At 39.8% G+C, this 20,801-nt stretch overlaps 2 protein-coding genes across 4 annotated transcripts; both read left to right on the top strand.

Annotated features, from left to right (window-relative positions):
• Window positions 1-1,800: 1,800 nt before the first annotated feature.
• LOC118206182 (arrestin domain-containing protein 3-like) lies at window positions 1,801-7,271 on the top strand. 3 transcript variants are annotated; one of them, XM_035378476.1, is made up of 6 exons: window positions 1,801-2,198; window positions 2,620-2,692; window positions 3,392-3,536; window positions 3,838-3,940; window positions 4,905-5,023; window positions 5,318-7,271. In XM_035378476.1, exons 1-6 carry the CDS (start codon window positions 1,931-1,933, stop codon window positions 5,405-5,407), a joined length of 798 nt encoding a protein of 265 aa, XP_035234367.1. In that variant the 5' UTR covers window positions 1,801-1,930; the 3' UTR covers window positions 5,408-7,271. The 3 variants fall into 3 exon arrangements, with proteins under 3 accessions (XP_035234367.1, XP_035234366.1, XP_035234368.1); XM_035378475.1 differs by having other exon boundaries at window positions 1,805-2,198; window positions 4,758-5,023; XM_035378477.1 differs by lacking the exons at window positions 1,801-2,198; window positions 2,620-2,692 and having other exon boundaries at window positions 2,798-3,536; window positions 4,758-5,023.
• Window positions 7,272-8,818: 1,547 nt separating this feature from the next.
• Window positions 8,819-15,665, top strand: LOC118237148 (arrestin domain-containing protein 3-like; the record flags this gene model as incomplete). The annotated part of the gene is made up of 5 exons (XM_035435611.1): window positions 8,819-8,907; window positions 9,050-9,197; window positions 12,834-12,936; window positions 13,425-13,690; window positions 13,812-15,665. Coding segments are annotated over 5 exons (696 nt in total), but the record flags the coding sequence as incomplete, so codon positions are not given.
• Between the last annotated feature and the right edge of the window lie 5,136 nt (window positions 15,666-20,801).

Genomic DNA, 20,801 nt, shown 5'->3' with positions numbered 1-20,801 from the left:
TTGCTACTTAAATGTTGGCTAGACGCTGTTCCTCAAAAATGTTCAGTAGTATCCCTTGCAGCATTAAATGTGTTTTTTTTTTTTTTTTTTTTTTAGCCAGACAGTCTACAATAGCAAGCAATCGATTGTTTAGTGTTTCATAATTAAACGTGATAAAGAACCAAATTTCGCCCGCAATATATATATATATATATATATTGATATCAACAATTCAATTTAAACGAATTAAAATAAGAATTTTTGATATAAAGAATTCAATTTCAACCATTCCTAATGTTAATGAACTTTATTTACATGTGTTAGTAAAGATGGAGTAACATGTGTCTTGGAAAAAGCACCAAAAGGGAACCAATCAGAAATATTATTCCGTGATAACCTCGGGAGAATGGAACAATGTAAAGGAAATTGGAGTTGCACAACAGATATGGCTAGAAAGAATTCTAACTTACTAGAATTCTGACCAGTCAAAACAGAATTACAGATATCTCCAATTATCAATCACTACGTGTGATGATTCGAATGGCTATATCGTGAGTTCAGATGTCATAAGGTATTTTGACAAGACACAATGTATTTGCGGATATCTTGAATTATCGTTTTTACTAGTGAGATTATAATTCCGGATAGCTTGAATCGTAATTTTGACTGGACACATTGTAATTTTGACTTTTCAAAATTAATTTGTAGATATCCGAAATGTAATTATGCATAGTCAAGCGAAAATATTTAATGTTAAAGGGGCTTGATTGGGTACTGCTCACCATTTGAGCTCAAAGGTCATTTCTGCTGAAGGAATTCCCCTGTAATTAAATTTCTCATCAGCAGGGGGAGACACCAATTTTGAAAACAGTATTGGTTTTTCTTGAGTCTTATCGACACATATTGAATAATCCAGTTAACGCCTCCCGTGCCTCGACATATCACAGCATGAGCCATCATACACGGAGGCAATGAATGGCAAATTTAAGGATAAATTTTAAGGGAATTTAAGAACTTTTACATTTCTTGATTGTGCGAATTTTATTTAAATTTCATAGCCTAGTAATTTGTGTAAGGAACACATTTTTTAAAAACTTAATACAAATACAAAAATAAGGCTTCATTTAAAAACATTCCCACCTACTGAGGGGAAATGAAACATTACAATGTATATAGTGTACACGAATCTCTGAATTCAGCTCATGAATTGTCGGTTACATTACATGAACAGTAGGGGGAAGTGATACTCCATTTAAGAACCAAAACTATCAACCAAGCTGATTCCTATTAAACAGATTGCGCACATCGGTTTTGTTTTATCTTGATTGCATGGGACATCTGGTTGCGTGGGATGTTAAGACTTGAAACATTCACGTGACGAGTAATTCGACCTTCAAAGTCTAACACTGAAACGGTGCGGTACATCGTAAGTTTCCAAGCATTTTGCGTTTGAGGCGTTATGAATAAAACTAATGTTCACTGTCAGTCAAGCTTCCCTCCCACTGTCAATAAAGTGTTAGGCTACATATTAATTCAGAAATCACAAAGCTTTCGTGGTTTTCACAATAAGTCTTCCCGTCGCGACGCCAAACGAACTCATGTTTGTTCCCTTTGTGTATTGGCCGTAATTTTTCCAACACTGTTTAGTTTTTAAGACCGTTGAATACATTAAGTATGCGATTGCGACATCCACATGCATTGGTATGTGGGGGGACGGGCATAACGCAACGGAGTAACTGCAAAATCCAACTGAAAATTTAGAAATGTGCACTAGGCTACGTATGTGTTATTTCCTAACAACCAATTACGTAACCATGCACTGTACGTATTCGTGGATATAAACATATTTCGACGTGCCACTACTAATATTGCGATAGCAAAGTAGTTTAAATTGGCACTGGCATTTCAAGCGCTGGGGGGTGGGGCACACTTAACATAGTAGCCTACAACTATGGTACACAAAATGTTTGAAAAACCATTTAAATCCTTTGCCATAATTTACGAAGACGAGAGAAAAACTTTCTCTAGCGGTGAATTCATAAAAGGGCAAATACGTTTGGAATTATGTGAAGGAATTAAGTTATGCGCAATAATGCTTGCTTTAAAGGGTGAAGCTAAAGTTTCGTGGTTCAAAGGTTACGGTGAGAATAAAAGAACTTACAGCGCAAGAGAAGAATACTTCAACATTAAGGAGGTACTTCTGGGAGAAGATAATAACGGTAAACTGTGTATGCTAATGGTTTTCAAAGACTTGTTTCTTATACGCCTAAATGTTCTCGTGTGTTAATTGTCGTGATAAGTTACCTTACGTTGTCTATCTATTACCATTGCCGTTATTTATATTCCTTTAAGTTATAGCTGAACATCATGTCAATATCAAGTTTCAGCTTTTCGTACCTCAAGCATAAACCACCGGCATTGAGCCAGTTTGAATACAGATCCGTGGTTTAGTGATTTGAGCCACATAACTTTGTACACTGCAACAGACGCTTAGAATTTTCGCTTTTTATATTTTCGTAGCATTTTTGTTGGTAGCTTACGTGCATAGTACTATCAGTTAAGGGTTGAATTAACAGAGCACATTTTACTGTGTAGCTGCTGACTTGCCTATCTGACGTTTCTTTTGTGAAACATCTTCAGGTGTTGGCGAAGGAAACATAGTCCTTCAAGAAGGAATGCATGAGTACCCTTTCAGAGTCCAGCTGCCGCAAGGGTGTGTCTTATGTTTTTAAGCTTATATGTCGATACCATAAAACTACATCCATCCATCCATTATCTATACCTGCTTATCCTGGGCAGGGTTGGGGGGGGGGGGGGGGGTTATCCTAATCAATAAATTTAAACACAACCTGGGCAGGCTGCCAACCTATCACAGGGCACACACACCATTCACTCACACACTCATACTTCCAATTAGCCTACCTGCATGTCTGGACTGTGGGAGGAAACCCACACGGACAAAGCGAGAACATGCAAACTCCACATAGAAAGGCTCCAGCCAGATTTGAACGTACGACCTTCTTGCTGTGGTGACAGTCCTACCAACTGCACTGTGCCACCCCAACTAAAGAAGCATTATCGTATAATCATACGTCCCCTTTCTTATCATTCAGCAATCGTACAGGTTCTCAAGAGCAGAAATGTTGATATACAGAATCAGCCAGCATTACTTATAATACACAACAAATGTCTGTAAAAATTATACAATTTTCAAATAAGCTTCACTGAAGCGTGCCATGTTGAGTAACGATTTTACCCTTTGTCCTAGACCTCAAGCCTTATAAAGTTATGTTTGTTTGAAACTCGAATGTGGGGTAACTGTTGTGTTTCAGTCTCTAACCTAATCTAGATTACAAAATTATATCCAGATTGTGTATGCATGTAACCATTTTTAATTTGTCCCCCCATGTAGAAATTTTCCATCATCATGTAAAGGGTTTCATGGGAGCGTGGTGTACTGTTTGGAAGTGCAGATACACAGACCATGGAGAATGCCTAAATTCCAGTCAGAATTTAATTTTGTCAGCAAAGTAGAAGTGAACCACCCACAACTGCTAGTAAGATATTAGTCTGTGCCATTAAACATTGTAGCATGCAGGAAACATGACACCTGCATTTGCAACAAACTTTTGTTCCCATCCCACCCATGTGGAAGGATATAAAATGTACGCTTTTCCTTCCAGGGATGGGACTGAATATTTCCAACCCTGTATATCTTGAGCAGTGCGACCTTTGTCCAGCACATGGTTTTTTTAAAAAAAGAATAAGAAAAACTATTGAAGTGTCATTGAAATAAATTAATTATCTTATCTCTGCTTATAACTAAGTGAAGTTTGACCTCTCACCTTTGTGATCTAGGTGCCACAGTCAGCTTCCAGTAACAAGAAGCTGTGTTGCCTCTGCTGCGCCTCAGGGCCCATCTCCATAGGCGTTCAACTGGAGAAGAAGAGTTTTGCTCCAGGTACCGAAACTACTCATAAGTGCAACGTGCTGCTGCACCCAGAATGAAGCAGGTGCTCTCCATAGAATGAATTGACATGAATTGCACCAGTCTTCAGAGACCATGTAGCCTATCACCATAACTATGACTAACCACCTTGTTTTCCTTCTTGGTGCAGCATTTACCCTTCCAAGTACTCATAAATCAGCTTTATAAATGTCATTGTAACAGGTTCTGAAGTGCTTCTTCCCACAAACCACACAATCTGTCGTTCCTAGATGCACACAGACTTTGTGTGCTCAATACAAAAAAACACGAAACACAAACAAAACAAACGATAAGGAAGGGTATTAAACGATACGTAGCTCTCGCGTGCGTATCTCCAGCGTCCCGGTCTCACTGCAGGCAGGGCATATAAACAATTAGCAATTAATCGTAATCGCAAACAGCTGTGGTTGTAGGGCCAGCTAAACTGCTCCCTCTCCGCCAGCAGATGGCGTCCTAACCACACCACCCCCCACAGTCATTTTTCTTGATTTCCTTAGTTCTTTTAACTAAACACTTTTTCAAAAAAAGACAGCATATATTTTCTAATTCAAATCAATGGCAATGTGGTATATAGCTTGGCAAATCATAACAAATGTTTTGCTTGCTGCAGTTGCCTCACAGGTAATGTGATAAAACTATGAACCGTCACTGAAAAGAAATAGCGTTTACGTAGGATTTTAGTTCGCATGTGCGGATTGAAGTATCTGTTGCTTTTGTTCGTAAAAATGCATTTTGTTTATGGCAAACAATCACGATCATGGTCACACAGTTTGGTTTGTCTTCCATGCAGGAGAGATGATTAATATCACCGCGGAGTTTGAGAATTTCTCTTCCCGTACACTTGTTCCGAGTGCAGCACTCGCTCAGACACAGACCTTTTACACTTGCCCCAAAAAGTCTGAGAAACGCGAAAATATATATCTCGCACTCGTCGAAGGGAAGCCTCTTCCGCCTCATTCTCGTGACGGATGGGAGAATCAGATGCTGCAGATACCTGCCGACACGCCCCTCACGCTCTCCAACTGCCAGATTATGGAGCTGGAGTACTCTTTGGTGGTAAGCATCCCCACTGCTGGATCATTTGCCATACTGTAGTTATAACCACATTCACATACTCTCAAAATATATATTCAGTATACATTTTTTGTTACATTCAATGTATTTGTGCCAAAGTTACTAATTTTGTGTTACAAATATACAATTTGTGTTACGAAGGGAAAGAAAAAAAAGGAAAAAAATGTGTTGTCCTTAAATAGACATGGTAGTGTGTTAAACACAGCACCTTATGTGTTTTTAGCTCATCTGTTTTGATAGTGTGTTGAATCCTGTGTGTGGTGTTGTTGTTTATAGGTGCGTGTGGCCATTCCATGGGGAGTCGATCTCAAAGCCAAAGTCCCTCTGGTAATCGGCTCTGCTCCCTCCTGTCGTCCTCTTGCTTAGACACAGTCTACTGCAGTCTTGTTTTTTTTTGCCAAATTATCATGGAAATGAGATTGCTACCAAACACGGAACATAAAACTGTTACCCCACAAGACAAACAAGTTACAAACATCAAACAGGGAATGAGATGGTACTATAACAGTAAGGGGAGCATACTTCAGACATGGTTCCAATTATAAGTTGAAAAATATCAGAAACCCAACTTTCCAAATTCAGTACAGGGGTGAGGGACTTTCTAGAGTATCACATCCGTAGAGCTGAGGTGATAACTGTGAATTTCTAATTAGCACACTGCTGAGGAAGGAAGGCAGTAGACCAGTTGTTTTATACAGTAGGTGAATATATACCAGTGGATCAATCTGCGCAGATGTAAAGAAGTCAACCCAGACCACTGATATAAGAGACAATGATGGGTTAGGGTTTTAGCACCTGCAATGAAGTGCAGAGCACTATGGTATACCTTGTAAAAATACAACCTGCTATTCTCTGTTGTGTACTGTATGTAACTTGCATAAAAAGCTTTTAAAGCTACATATGTCTACATGTGTATCTGAAATGCCAATTGTAGAGCATAGGCTGCTTTCTGTACAGGTTTCATAATGTATAACATAAAAGGCATAGCGCTTGGTAACCTTCTCTTGGAAAATGTCTGAAATTATGCTTATCTGGTCCTTTGCTTATCGGCTTTCTTTTTGGCAGGAAGTGAACATACTTGAGTGTTGTTGTTTTTTTTACAGATGTGATTTCTTAAAGACACTCGGAATGAATGTGACACGCAAAGTAAATGCAGTGTTGTCATTTAAAATTTTCAGTCTGTTGCATTAGTAGTGCAGTAGTGCAAAATGATATTACGTACTCCGTATTGCATATTCAATAGACCATGAAATGGTACAGTACCTTACTCGGTGATGAGCAAGAGGCCACCTCTGTATCTGCATTTTAATGGAATGGTAATTACAGCAGACCAATGGACACCATCTTTTTTAATACATGGATTTAACTTCATTCTTGACTGATTGATAATGCTTTTAGTGCAGTTATGATCTTTGCAACCAAGGACCTCATAAATAATTCCTTACCGCTTGTCTTATTTTTTTATTTGTCCTTTATTTATCTAGGTGAGCCTCACTTTTTCATAGCAGTCCTAGCAAGTATGTTACTAAATCTTTGTGTGTGCATGTGTGTTTCCCCCTTTGATTATAGGCAAAAAGTGCAATCGTAGATATGATGCAACAAATGCAATCATAGATACAGTGTGACACAATCAAAGGAAGTGTGCATTTAGGGAACAAACCAAAAGCCCAAGTTGGAGGGTAGACAGCATGCACATTGTCCTCCAGGAATGGCATTTACCACTCTTGAATTATAGTGCTAAAATGTAAAGGTGTTTTAATAACCATGTCTTATGCCATAAGCTGTGCACTTTTTGGATGCAACCTGTTTTCTGGGGTAGAACATTTAGATTGCAAAGCTTCCGCCACACACCAGTTGTGGTAAAAGTGGGACACACTGGCCAGGTACGATTGGCAGGATGGTTTCGTACAAAAATAGGCAAACCAGTGAAGTTATTTGTGCAGCTTGTGTTTGAGTTTTGTATAGCCCAGCCGATCTGTTAGTTTACTGATATTAAATAAAATGTCATTCAAGAAAAATATATAAAAATCTGTCAGCATGCATAGCACTGGTTTCCTGCTACAGTATGTGTAATATAGGTAGTGCTTTGTATTAAATAATAACATATTACTACCACCAATGTTCAATTTCACTTATGTTTTTATATACACCAATCTCAAATTACTTTTATGAAAACTTTTAAGAAAATTTTTTTTTTGCTAAACACTTTGAATAAAATTCTTTAATGTAACTTCTGGGAGTGATCTTGAGGCATTTGTATGAAAATTAATCCTAACTGCATGCATTTATGTTAAGAAACAAAAAGTATTTTCTGTGGATTTTCTTATCTGTAATAAACTGGTTTAGATTTGGTTTAAATTTAGCATTTAACCAGCGCCCCAAGTGGTCACAAAACGGGGATAAAGCAAAGACCCACGACGTAGGCAATTAAACACATCCGACCAACGCCTCAAGTGCACACTCTGACTCACAGCGTTCTTTGGATTTGTGGACTATCCAGCTAGCTAACATAGCCGCCTTTGCCCTCGTCAGCAGAGGACAAGAAATGACAATAAAAAAGCGCTTCTCATCCTTTGATTGATTATTACAACCTAAACCGCGTCATACACTGTTCAATCCGTTCTACAGTTTGTCTCGCAGGATATTCGTAGCCTATATTTTACCCACCCAGCCTCGACCACGAAAAGACCATCTACATCCAGTTTTGGCTGAAAGTTAGTTTGAAATCTACATATTTTCTATGTCATTTTAACTGTATATCTTAAATTCAATGAACTTAAAAAATTTATATTTTTATTAGCCTACTCATTTTTACCATTGTTGGGAAGATTAACAAAAAATATTAAAATACCCTATTGAAAAGCATTTAACACTGAGACCAGAATCACCAAGACCCATCAACACCATTTTATTTATTTCATATTATTTTTATTGCACTGGATACAAGCAACTTCACGCAAAATGCGCGTAATGGTCAGTTTGATTCGTGCGATTACGCATAAAGATTTGCTCCTTTCTTGTTAATCTTGTTAATTAAGATTAAATTGATTTGGCAAGCACCAGTGATTGGCCTATCAACGTGAAATAGTCTTACGCACAGTCTACGGTAATACGGTACGCACTTGAAAACTGCAGTTGGAGATGGAATTAAATTGGAGTCGAAGAATCGATTCCAACGACTCATGAAATTTCAGCCAGAGTCGATTCCAAAATTTCGGGAGTCGGACACCCTAATCTCTGATCGACCTCCGTTGTTGCGCATGATCACACGCGTAATTTGTGCACATGCGCAGAGCGGTCACAGACAAAGAAATCCAAACCTTACATTCATCTGGAAAACTGCTTTGCGTACATCGTTTGTGAACCAAATATTGATATCATGTTCGGAGATACTTTTAAGTCATTTGCAATAAATTTGGACGGACTAAATGGGAGAAACGTTTTCACATGTGGCGATTTTATTTCAGGGCGAATCGTTTTCGATTTATCAAAAGAAATGAGAGTTAATTCGATCAATGTGAGTTTAAAGGGAAAGGCGAAAGTTGCGTGGAGCACTGGATCTAGCAAGAATCGAAGACATTATTCTGCAAGAGAGGACTATTTTAACATTAAGTGTGACATCCTACAACACAACGGTTTGGCAGCTTCGTATCGTCCTATAGATTAGTTTGCTGTCTTGGCGCAGCGTTACATTTCTGTTACGTTTTTTTTCATTTACTGTGTAGTTGTGATTGGATAAATAACCAGCTCTGTACGCATTGTGGAATGTGTTAATTTTTCTTTCCATCTTTAGCTATCGGTGGTGGCGAGACTGTCCTTCGCAGCGGAGCGCATGAATACCCATTCAGAACCCGGTTTCCAGAAGGGTGTGTACATGCTGTTATTGGGATTCACTATCTGGACAATTCCCTCATTATAATGATAGAATATTGCATTTCTAGAGTTTATTACGGAATGCCAACCCAATGGTGAAACAAACAACATATTTTCCCTTGTCTTTCCAAATAGAAATTTCCCGTCATCATTTCAAGGGGTTCATGGCAGAGTTTTCTATGCTTTGGTAGTTCAGATACACAGACCGTGGCATTTGGCCAAGGAGTTCCGGTCGGAATTGAATTTTGTTAGCCACATAGACGCCAACCATCCACAACTGCTGGTAAGACGTTGCTCCGTGCGTGTACATGTTCTCACGTGCCCATTATGGCATTTCTATTACTGCTGCATGTGTTGCATAAAGCCTTTGTTGTTGTCTGTGCTATTTGAATTGCCTGCTGGGGTGAGACAGTAGTGTAGCACTCTGTAGTGTTGCGATTGGGAAGTCTTGTTATCATGCCATTAGGAGCTGAGAGTTTTGTGTCCTGTGTATTTAAACACATTTCAAGATAAAGTTAGAAACTAACGAGAAGAATGTAAGCATTTTCTTTCCGGGGCCGAGAGTTTAACTTTTACGAAGTCATGTGAGGTTGTGGTTGTCGTAAAACTTACTCTTACCGTGAAGAGAGGCTGACACGACGGCAAAATTATAACGAGAAATACCATCGTTTGAAAGAAGGCTATATGCTGTAACTGCATTTCAAACTTACTATATATATAATGCCGTCGTAGCTCAGAGTGTGTAAAATCATATACCGCTGTCACCCCCCCCCCCCCCCCCTAGAAAAATAAGGGGGGGGGGGGGGGGGGGGAACTGTAGGAAAAGAAAAACTGTAGGCTACACGTGAACTTTAAATATAGACTCGCTAGTCTGCCTTTGACTCGCTAGTCTGCCTTTGACAGCCTTGAGACTAAACTGCCCAACCTTTTAGTAAATACATTAAAAAAGTAATTTCCAGATAGAACTAGTGACTTACTACTAGTTCAGTATTTTAGTATCATTTTCTGGAGCCTGCTTGAGTATGCTACTGAACGTTGTAAAGGAATTCAAGCATAAACTTAAGTACAGAAATATGTTATCATTAACAAATCATTGAAAATGCATGGAAATAGGACAGCACCTTATTCCAGAACTCCCCTCAGTGCTAGATGAACATTAAAATACATCCCAGTTAAAATAAGCCTCATGTATTCATGCCTTTTTGTATGTAAAGTTACCAACACGTCAGTGTCCACTCCTAAATCTTGAAAATGCTCAGGTGTCTGAACCTTTTTACCGGTCCGGATGGATCTTGTGGGGAAACTAACGGCAACTCCAAGAGGAGAATATGCCCATATTCATCATGATTGACTTCAAAACAAAGTGGGCAGAGGCATGTCCACTGAAGTCTAAGCAAGCTGAGGATATACTGTTGCACAGTGCATTGCGGAATTTTTCTACAGGGTTGGGGCTCCTAAAAGAATTTTCACTGACTGAGGAGGGGAATTCAGGAATAAGCTACAGTCACAATAATAACAACTGTTCCTGTGCAGTTTCAATCTAAAGACATGACGAAGGCTCACTTCAGTTTTCTTATGTAACTACATATTCTCCCCTGAATTCTATGATGGAGTGGTTCTGGGATGTCTTTCATGATATCATATGATAAGTCTACTACTTGAATAACCAGCTTTAGACTGAATGGAACTTTGTACTCTGTAAAGTTTTATAAGCACACTAATATAGCATACTTTCCTAAAATAAGAAAGTGTACTTGGTTCACTTTTGAACAATTGTACACAACAGGATAATATTTTTAGGCTTATACTTGAAGTTCTTTACAACTTTTAGTACATCGAGAATTCTCAAGTAGGCTTCAGAAATTATACAATACTTTTAAAAAACTAGTAGTAAGTCACCTGTGCTCATTGGGTGATTAAGTTACTTTTGAGTTTTATGAACTAAAAGGTGAGCCAGTTTAGTCACGAAGTTGTCAAAGGCAGACTATTTAGCCCGTATTTCAAGTTCATGTGTAGCCTACAGTTTTTGTTTTTTTTTTTGGTAAGGGGGTGGTTTTATGGTTTTAAACACTTCATATGCTATTATGGCATGTTTGCTTTGAGAGTGTGGCGATGGAGAAGTATAGAGAAGGTCAGAAGGAGTTGCATTGTGTCTGTGGATTTAGAGAAAGCATATGACAGGGTGCCAAGAGAGGCGATGTGGTATTGTATGAAGAAGTCGGGAGTGACAGAAGCATGTAAAAGTGGTGCAAGATATGTATGAGGGCAGTGTGACAGTGGTGAGGTGGGCAGTAGGAGTGACGGATGGGTTGAAGGTGGAGGTGGGATCAAGGATCAGCTCTGAGCCCTTTCTTGTTTGCAATGGTGATGGACAGGTTGACGGACGAGATCAGGCAGGAGTCTCCATGGACTATGATGTTCGCGGATGACATTTTGATCTGTAGTGAGAGTAGGGAGCAGGTTGAGGTGAGCCTGGAGAAGTGGAGGTATGCACTGGAGAGTAGAGGAATGAAAGTCAGTAGGAGCAAGACGGAATACATGTGCGTGAATGAGAGGGAGGGCAGCAGAATGGTGAGGATGTAAGGAGTAGAGGTGGCGAAGGTGGATGAGTTTAAATACTTGGGGTCAACTGTTCAAAGTAACGGGGAGTGCGGAAGAGAGGTGAAGAAGAGAGTGCAGACAGGGTGGAGAAGAGTGTCTGGAGTGATTTGCGACAAAAGGGTACCAGCAAGAGTGAAAGAGAAGGTTTACAAGAGGATAGTGAGACCAGCTATGTTGTATCGTTTGGAGACGGTGGCACTGACGAAAAGACAGGAGGTGAAGCTGGAGGTGGCAGAGTTGAAGACGCTAAGATAGTATAGAGTATAGATAGAGAGTATATTAGAGGGACAGCTCTGTTTAGACAGTTTGGAGACAAAATGAGAGGCAAGATTGAGATGGTTTGGACATGTGCGGAGGAGAGATGCTGGGTATATTGGGAGAAGGATGCTGAAGATGGAGCTGCCATGCAGGAGGAAAATAGGAAGACCAAACAGGAGGTTTATTGATATGATGAGGGAGGACATGCAGGTGGTTGGTGCGACAGAGGAAGATGCAGAGGACAGAAAGAGATGGAAACGGATGATCTGCTGTGGCCACCCCTAACGGGAACAGCCGAAAGAAGAAGATGATATGCTATTATGGCATTATAAACAGATTGAGAAGGTGTTTGACTAGTCTTTTTACGTTTTGTTATGCATGGTAGGTTTGATCTAAATGCAGTTACAGCATATAGTTTTTATTTTTCAATATAATTTTGTCGCAGTGATAACACAGTTCCACACTTGCAGGTCTGGCACTCTTCATGGTAAGGAGAATTTTTAATGATGGCACTTCCGATATTGCTTGTGTTGAAAGTGCTGTGACGGAAACAGCAATAGATTTACCCAACAGTCACATCTGTCCAGAATGTGAACAAGTCAGGCATTCTTCAGTCGGGAGAAATTTTATGGCAAGGTGACCTGGTGTAAAATGGTTGCCCTTCATCACCAAGATGGGTGCTGCACATTGGTTCTTATACTCTTTCTGCTTTTAGTGCTAGTGCTATTTTATAATGGACATCTTCTATTCTCTAATGGTGGCTTAAAAAAATGTCCATACCAAAAAAAAAAAAAAAAAAAACAGTCCATCCACTTTGAATATGCCTTGCTTCAGGGTTCTCACATTGGTCGTGGAAAGCCACAGACACTGCTGGTTTTATTTTCTTGAAATTGTCATGGGCACCCTCTTCAGGCCCAAGAAGCCAGATGCAGTGATTTGCCTGTGTAATCAACTGCTTTAATTCATCAATGAGGTACTGAGCGAGAAAAAAGTGTTAGCTTACACACGGTCACATAAATCTTAATGGAGTGATGGTTGATTTCTCTCCTTTCTGATCCAGGCGCCACTGTCAGCTTCCAATGACAAGGAGCTGTGTTGCCTCTGCTGCACCTCAGGGCCCATCTCCATGAATTGTCGTCTGGACAGGAAGGGTTACGTCCAAGGTGCTGGAAAACTCCTCACAAGTGCAACATTTCCTGTACCCAGAATGCAACATGCGCACTGCATAGAATGAATTCACATTCATCATGCCATAGAATTTTCTCTCTTGGTCCAGCTAAAGAGGTCTGGATCCTGTATCTATTGTTGAGCCAACTATGACTTTATTATGGTACTTTTGGTGTTGAATTTAAAGGGTGTCAATAGATGTTCTAAAAGAAAATGCATAGTAGGACATTAAAATCAGTTTAATTTACCGAACAAGCTCTTCTTTCAACCTTCCGAGGGTGTTGGTTTAAAGTAACATATTTGCTTTCTCTTGTTCAGTGTGTAGGTAGAATGCAAGGTAAAGCATAAATATTTTAAGGCTCAGTGTCCTTTTAGTGACAGCTGTTATAAGGACAAGGTGTGGCACCAGTGTACTCTCATACAGTCACTTGCAAACACACAATTTGTCTGTTCAAAATGACTCTAAATTGCTTACCTTTCACAGGAGAAATGATTCAGATCATCGCAGAGTTCGAGAATGCCTCTTCCCGTACGCTTGTTCCCAGGGCAACGCTCGTACAGACGCAGACCTTCTACACGTACTCCAGGTTATCAAAGAGATGTGTTCCTAAAAACCTTGTCAAAGTCGAGGGAACACCTGTCATGCCCCATCGTTCAGGAGTGTGGGGCAACCAAATGCTGCAGATACCTGCCAATATCCCCCTCACCATCTCAAACTGCCAGATTCTGGAGGTGGACTACTTTTTGATGGTAAGCATCTACAATGTTGGAACAGTTTATGGCATCCTGAAATTAATTTATTAATTTCCTGACCATTCATGTATTGATGCACGTGATTTTTGTTCATGAAGTTCTTTTTGCTTGTTTACAGGTTAGTCTGTGTATTCCAAATGGAACCAACCTCAGTGTCATTTTCCCTCTGATAATGTGCTCTATTCCTGTGTGTCGTCCTCCTGCTTAGACACAGTCTGCTACAGTCTTCTTAAAACTTCACAAATTGCCATGGAAATGAGACTGCTGCCATCCTCAATCCCTGAATGGGTGTGTGCCTTTTTTTAGTGTCATTTTTGAGGTTGTGGGGGTTATGGGATAGCACCACTTTACATTTATGTCAGGTGTTTACAGACTCTTTACAATTTCAGGATTACATTTCTGTCTGAGGTATTTTTATTTCTGGCATTTTTGTATTTTGTACCGTCGGGTGCCTGGTTTAATACTCAGAACAACTGACCTGCATAAATCAGGTGTTACAGTTTTTATTTACTTTTAAGCTGTTCGAAGCGCTTCCGTCTCCTATCACTGTGCCTTATCTGAGCTGAGGTCAGAGTAGCACTACAGAAGCACCTTTCTGTAACGAAAGGTCTCATATTTGATTATTAAATATTAACTGCCAATATTTTATTCTTTTGAGTGTTGTTAAATTTATCTTTAAAAATGTTTTTTATTTCACATATACAGTAAGAAATACCTGTACTTTTCTACATTATATTATGAAAGTTATTTGTTCTATAAAGGTATAAAACAAGGATATTATTTCACAATAATAGCTCAAATGTTTTCTATTGAGAGCATCTGCTATATGTTTATATGTCTGCTATATGTTTGCTATATGTTTATGTTGCCTCTTATTGGATGTAACAAACTGCCTTGACTTGGGTTTGGGTAGGACGATTGACATTTGCAGTATTTTAGCATGTAGGGGACACCCTTCACTGTCTCTAATGTTGGCCTTGTTCTAACCTCATTCTTAACTGCCATGAACATCTTTTTTAACCCTGTTGTGATCCTAACACGGACAGTCATCTGTGTGAGATTACTCTTTGCCTAGTGAGACTAAGCTTTAACACAATTGTAATAGTTTACACAGTGTTTTGTTTATACTGTAAGTGATGATTTTCAGTCTGCCATGTTTTTATCCGGTTCAACGTGTGGATGAAATGCAGATACATATTGCATTTCAATATGTATCTGCATTTTTTTTAAAAGAGAAATTCTGGTAGCAAGATGTGTGACTGTTCGGTGTAGAAATTTTATATAAGGTTTTTTTTAACCTTGGTCTTTTTTTCATAATATTTTTTTTTATCAATCCTATCAGTTCTGATAGTATTTTAAGCAACTACTTCATTGTCAAGTTTTGGCTTTTTCAACATTTTTTTTCCTCTGTCAGTATCTTCACTGCAGAGCCTAGGGATTTGGATTTTCAGAATTATCTTATAAAGGAAATCCACTTTAAAGTTAAAACACCTTCACTAGGAGCTTACTAGAGAAATCAACTCTTCTGTGCCAACTGCAGTAGACATCATTCCGTCCATCGTTGCACTGAAATGTCTCCTAAAATAAAGCGCTGGCACGGGATTGGCTGATTTGGCTTTCAAAAATCGGTAACCGGAATTGGCCATAGAAATGAATGATCGGTGCACCCTTATCCACAAGTATTTGGACCGTGACAAGTTTTGTTGTTTTGGCTCTGTATTCAAAAACAAAAATTATTACTGTCCAAATCCTTATAGACTGCACTGTCTGTGTGGTTCGGTGATGAAGGCAAATTGTGTGTGTTTATTTATTTGTGTGTGTGTGTTCTGTGAAGAGCTTGACCCAATAGCCTTTATCTAGTGTATATATTTACATTTTCTATTGCATCATATACAGTAACATGACCTAATGGGGGCAACATAGCTCAGGAAGTAAGAGCTGCTGTCTGGCAGTCGGAGGGTTGCCGGTTCGATCCCCCGTCCTGGGCGTGTCCCTGAGCAAGACACCTAACCCCTAATTGCTCCCCAACGAGCTGATTGAAAGGCTGCCATGCAAGGTGCCAATGTTGGTGTGTGAGTGTGTGTGAATGGGTGAATGAGAGGCATCAATTGTAAAGCGTTTTGGATAAAAGCACTATATAAAATGCAGTCCATTTAACAATTTAATGGTTCACAATGGGCATATTTTTAGAAGACATTTAAAGGCATACTATGCAGGATTTCTAGCCTTGCTGTGGTCCTGTGTTTAGAAAGAAGTCTCCTCCCCTGTCCTCAGCCACACCCACTCACCTCTGTTTTTGTATTCTACAACCATTTTTATTTTTACATCTGTTTTTCCCGTAAGCTGTTGCTATCGAGGAATCTATGTTCTCAGTCTTTTCTGCAATTTCCAGAGAGGCTAACGAGTGGAAGGAGAGCTCAGCACATATTTGAAGGATTACGATTATACATATGCGTTCTTTTGAATACCAGAGTAATTGAACTTTTTTTTAAATCACATTTAATATTGGCCTGAGGGCTGTTCAGCCTTGGCCAGAGAGCAGCAGCAGTATCCACAGGCCTTTGTGTTCAAGCCAGAAACATCTGTATCTGTTTTACATGATCTGATGATGTCCCTGCTAAACTGATTTATTTCAAGGAAAACTCACTCAGGCGCTTATTTTCGGGAGTGCCCTGTACAATGAAATAAATGGTAAATGGACTGCATTTATATAGCGCTTTTATCCAAAGCGCTTTACAATTGATGCCTCGCATTCACCAGAGCAGTTAGGGGTTAGGTGTCTTGCTCAGGGACACTTCGACACTCCCAGGGTGGGGATCGAACCGGCAACCCTCCAACTGCCAGTCAATCGCTCTTACCTCCTGAGCTATGTCGCCTCAGAATAAAGGAAGCATGGGGTGAAAACTAAGTCCAGTACAATTTCAAATGTTTAAAATTACGACAAAAACATATTTTTAAAAAGTCAAATATAAAAAAAGCTTGAAAAAAAAAAAAAAAAAAACTTTGTTGAATTTTTTTAAATGTTAAAAATCGGATGATAAAAACAAAAACAAAAATGTAACTAAAAAATAGACAGAGTTTAGACATACAGAGAGCACCATAATTCATTGGACAGTGACACTTTTTGTTATTTTTGTTCTGTACTCTAGCACTGAGTTTTAAAGGATACAATACAAGACAATGAGGTTGAAGTGCAGACTGTCAGCTTTAATTTGAGGGTATTTTCATACATAACAAATGAACCGTTTAGAAATTATAGAACCTTTTGTACATAGTCTCCTTCCCCCCCCCCCCCCCCATTTTCAGGGCATCAAAAAATATTGGACAGTTTAACAGAATGTAGAATAAACCAATCATTTTTAATATTTGGTCGCATATCCTTTGCATGCAATGACTGCATAGACATTACCAGACGCTGGGTATCTTCCCTGGTGATGCTCTGCCAGGCCTGTACTGCAGCAATCTTCAGTTACTGCTTGTTTCGGGGACTTTTTGCCTTCAGTCTCCTCTTCAGCATGTAACATGCATGTTCAATTGGATTCAGATCCAGTGATTGACTCGGCTAGTCAAGGATTTTCCACTTTTTGGCCGTCAAAAACCCCTTTGTTGCTCTAGTAGTATGTTTCGGGTCATTGTCTTGTTGCATGATGAAGTGCCGTCCAATGAGTCTGGAGGCATTTGGTTTTATCCGAGCAGATAAAATATTTCTTTAGACTTCAGAATTCATTGTTCTACTTCTGTCTGCAGTCACATCATCGATGAAGACAAGTGAGCCCGTTCCACTGGCACTGGCCCAAGCCATAACACCCCCTCCACCATGTTTCACGGATGAGGTGGTATGCTTTGGATCATGGGCATTTCCTTTTTTTCTCCACTTTCCTCTTTCCATTACTCTGGTACATGTTAATCATTGTCTCATCTGTCCACAAGACTTTGTTCTAGAACTCTTGTGGCTCTTTTAGGTGCTTTTTAGCAAACTGTAATCTCGCCTTTCTGTTCTTCAGGCTTATCAGTGGTTTGCATCTTGTAGTGTACCCTCTGTAGTCCTGCTGGTGTAGTCTTCTACATATGGTAGACTTTGACACATCTGCACCTGCATTCAGGAGAGTGTTTTTGATCTGTTTGGCTGTTGTCAGGGGGGTTTTCTTCACCAGAGAGAGTATTCTCTGGTCATCCACTACAGTGGTCTTCCTCGGTCTGCTGGGTCTTTTGACATAATTGAGTTCACCAGTTGTTTTTTTCTTGTTAATGATGAACCAAACTGTTGACTTGCTATCTCCAATAGCAATTACAAAGTCTAGAATCAAGACTAGACATCAACAGCTCTCTTCTGCATTCACTAATGGCACAAATGAATACACCTGCCTAACGAAACACATCTGTGAAGCCAATTCAACAAATACTTGTAGTACCTTAAAATGGGGGGACCATGTAAAAAAAGGTGCTGTCATTTCTAAACAGTTCATCCGGATGAAAATACCCTAAAATTAAAACTGGCAGTCTGCACTTCAACCTCATTGTCATTGTCATTGTATCCTTTCAAACCCAAAGTGCTAGAGTACAGAACCAAAATAACAAAAAAAATGTGTCACTGTCCAATGAATTATGGTGCTCACTGTACACACAGTGACGACAGAGAGACTTAGCCACTTTATGCTAAATGTTGTAAGAATTATTAACAAGAACAATCATGAAATGACACTGCTTAATCTGGATTTGAATTCTGTGAGAGGGGTAAACTGTTCAATCTATTGAGGCATGGTGACTGCGGTTTTACCCAGTTTACTGGTGACAAGAAGGGACCTATAAAGCCAAGTAATCCCGAGAGTGTGTATTGTAATTGGGTCCCATAAACCAAATAACAAATGTATTAAACATTTAAGTTTTCGACGGAGTGTAGCACAGTGGGTAAGGAACTGGACTTGTACCCGAAAGGTCGCAGGTTCGATTCCCGGGTAGGACACTTCCGTTGTACCCTTGAGCATGGTACTTAACCGAAATTGCTTCAGTATATATCCAGCTGTATAAATGGATAAAATGTAAAATGCTATGTAAAAGTTGTGTAAGTCGCTCTGGATAAGAGCGTCTGCTAAATGCCTGTAATGTAATGTAAAGTCTTTCTGCTGTTATTCTAACCGTCTTGTCATTACTCCTGTTGCCCTAATGAATGTTATGTATTTAATGTACCATGTAATGTTAGCATATTACATCTCTGATGGCAATAAACAGTGCCTGTGAAATAAATGGCGCTATCAGGATGAGCTGACTGGATTTAATACAACCAGGTCTACTTTTTTATCTTTCGTTTGCCTTTCCTTTTATGTTTGCGTGTATTATGCTTTATGAAACAGATGTTGCATCGAAATTGAAAAGACTGCAGCTGTTATTGCTATATAAACCAATAAAATTTCAGATTATGATCGAAGGATTTTTTGATCAGTGATTGGACTTCAGGAAGTGTATCTCTGATGTCTAGCCTAAGTGTGTCCCATACAATAGATGTAATTACTAATTTATGGCATATTAGCCATTAGCAGAGGGGCCTGGATTTTCATAAGTCTCTTATGCGGCCTAAAAATGTTAATAAAACACTAATAATAGCTAATATAACCTGCTTAATGTATAGTATTTGTATTCATATGCACAATAGTGAGTGGAGTGAGGAGTGCTAAAAATGCTAAATCAGTGCCAGGGCACTTCCATATCATTTGGTGCTACGTCCGACAGGCAAACACATTCAAGGGAAAGGTTGTTGTACAATGACACATTCCTGAGGGTGCCCCTTCCAGCCATGACATCATCAGAAATAAGCAGCGGATGGATAAACGTTTTCGGCGGTGGGGGGGGGGTTGGTTGTCGCAGCGGACAGAGAGCGAGGGGTACCTGTGACGACAACGGAGTGGCAGGAGCCGCACGCCAACAGCTTGACCCTTCCCAGCTTCCCCGGGGTGAAGGCCTCCAGTGCGCCCCTCTGGGGGGACACGTCCCTGGTCCCGCCCCGTCCGGTCTGTCCGAGGTCTCCAGAGCCCCAGCACAGGAGCTCCACCCCCGGGTCACACACTGCCTCCTACAGGAGGGATAAGAGAACAACATCTGTCCGTTACACAGCCAGATAGTCTGCAGGCTGGACACATGATAGAAAAGAAGAAAGAGCTCTCCTCAGTTTACACTGGAGTGCATTTATTTCCTACTGGACTCTGCAGAGACAAATTAACACTGAGCGTTTTACTTTGCACTATCAGGTAACATGAATGACTGCTCAGGTTAAAATAGATTTGTTCATTTCATTATCTTTAAATGCGGATACAGGATACAGGCAGAAAGAAGGATGAGTACAGTAGACAGTAGACTGACCGAGTGCCAAACAGATTTACAGTCCTATATGCAGACCTCGAAGAAGAGATTCTTTCAATAGCAGGAACAAGTGACTTGAACAACAAAGGTACAGTTTAGCACAAGTAGGCCAACCAATCAATAGGATGAAAATGGCAAAGAACTTCCAGAACACGTCTCCTGTCTGTTCTGGCCCCACGATGGTGGAATGACCTCCCTGTGGAGGTCAGAACAGCTGAGACTGTGACCCATTTCAAACGACAACTGAAGACCCACCTCTTCAGGCTGCACCTCTCCCCATCCCTCCCTTCCCCCCTGTAAATGACTAAACTTAGGGTTGTAACTAGGCAGCTGTTTCATAGGTGACTTAGGCGCATCAACTGTCTTAACGACTACTTGTATGTTTATTTATTTTTATTTTTCCATAGATTGCGTTCTCGTTGTTAGTGTTAATCAGTTTAACCATCAGGGTCCAAGTTGAACTATGCGGTTGTTCCCTGTACTTGGACCGGTACTTCTCTCTAGGGGTTTCGTCATACTTCCTGGTTATGGTTATACACTTTGTTGTACGTCGCTCTGGATAAGAGCGTCTGCCAAATGCCTGTAATGTAATGTAAAAGAATTACATATACTCTGAAAGCAGAGAATCAGTTCACATTAATATACTGACAATATGCTGAGGCTATAGATATTGCATCTTTAGGGATATTGCAATTTCTGCCATATTTTTCTCATAAGTCTTCATATCCTGAAATATTTCCAAGCAAAAATTTGT

This window comes from Anguilla anguilla, chromosome 10 (genome assembly GCF_013347855.1).
Source record: "Anguilla anguilla isolate fAngAng1 chromosome 10, fAngAng1.pri, whole genome shotgun sequence".
Taxonomy (NCBI): Eukaryota; Metazoa; Chordata; class Actinopteri; order Anguilliformes; family Anguillidae; genus Anguilla; species Anguilla anguilla.
The sequence above is the reverse complement of the archived record's forward strand: the minus strand, read 5'-3'. Positions and strand labels throughout refer to the sequence as shown.

Excerpts from the sequence above, each read along its gene's own strand:
- LOC118206182 (XM_035378475.1), top strand. The coding sequence starts at position 1,931 with ATGGTACACAAAATGTTTGAAAAACCATTTAAATCCTTTGCCATAATT. Across the intron at positions 2,199-2,619 it reads TCTGGGAGAAGATAATAACG|GTGTTGGCGAAGGAAACATA; the intron begins GTAAACTGTGTA and ends AAACATCTTCAG. Across the intron at positions 2,693-3,391 it reads AGAGTCCAGCTGCCGCAAGG|AAATTTTCCATCATCATGTA; the intron begins GTGTGTCTTATG and ends CCCCCCATGTAG.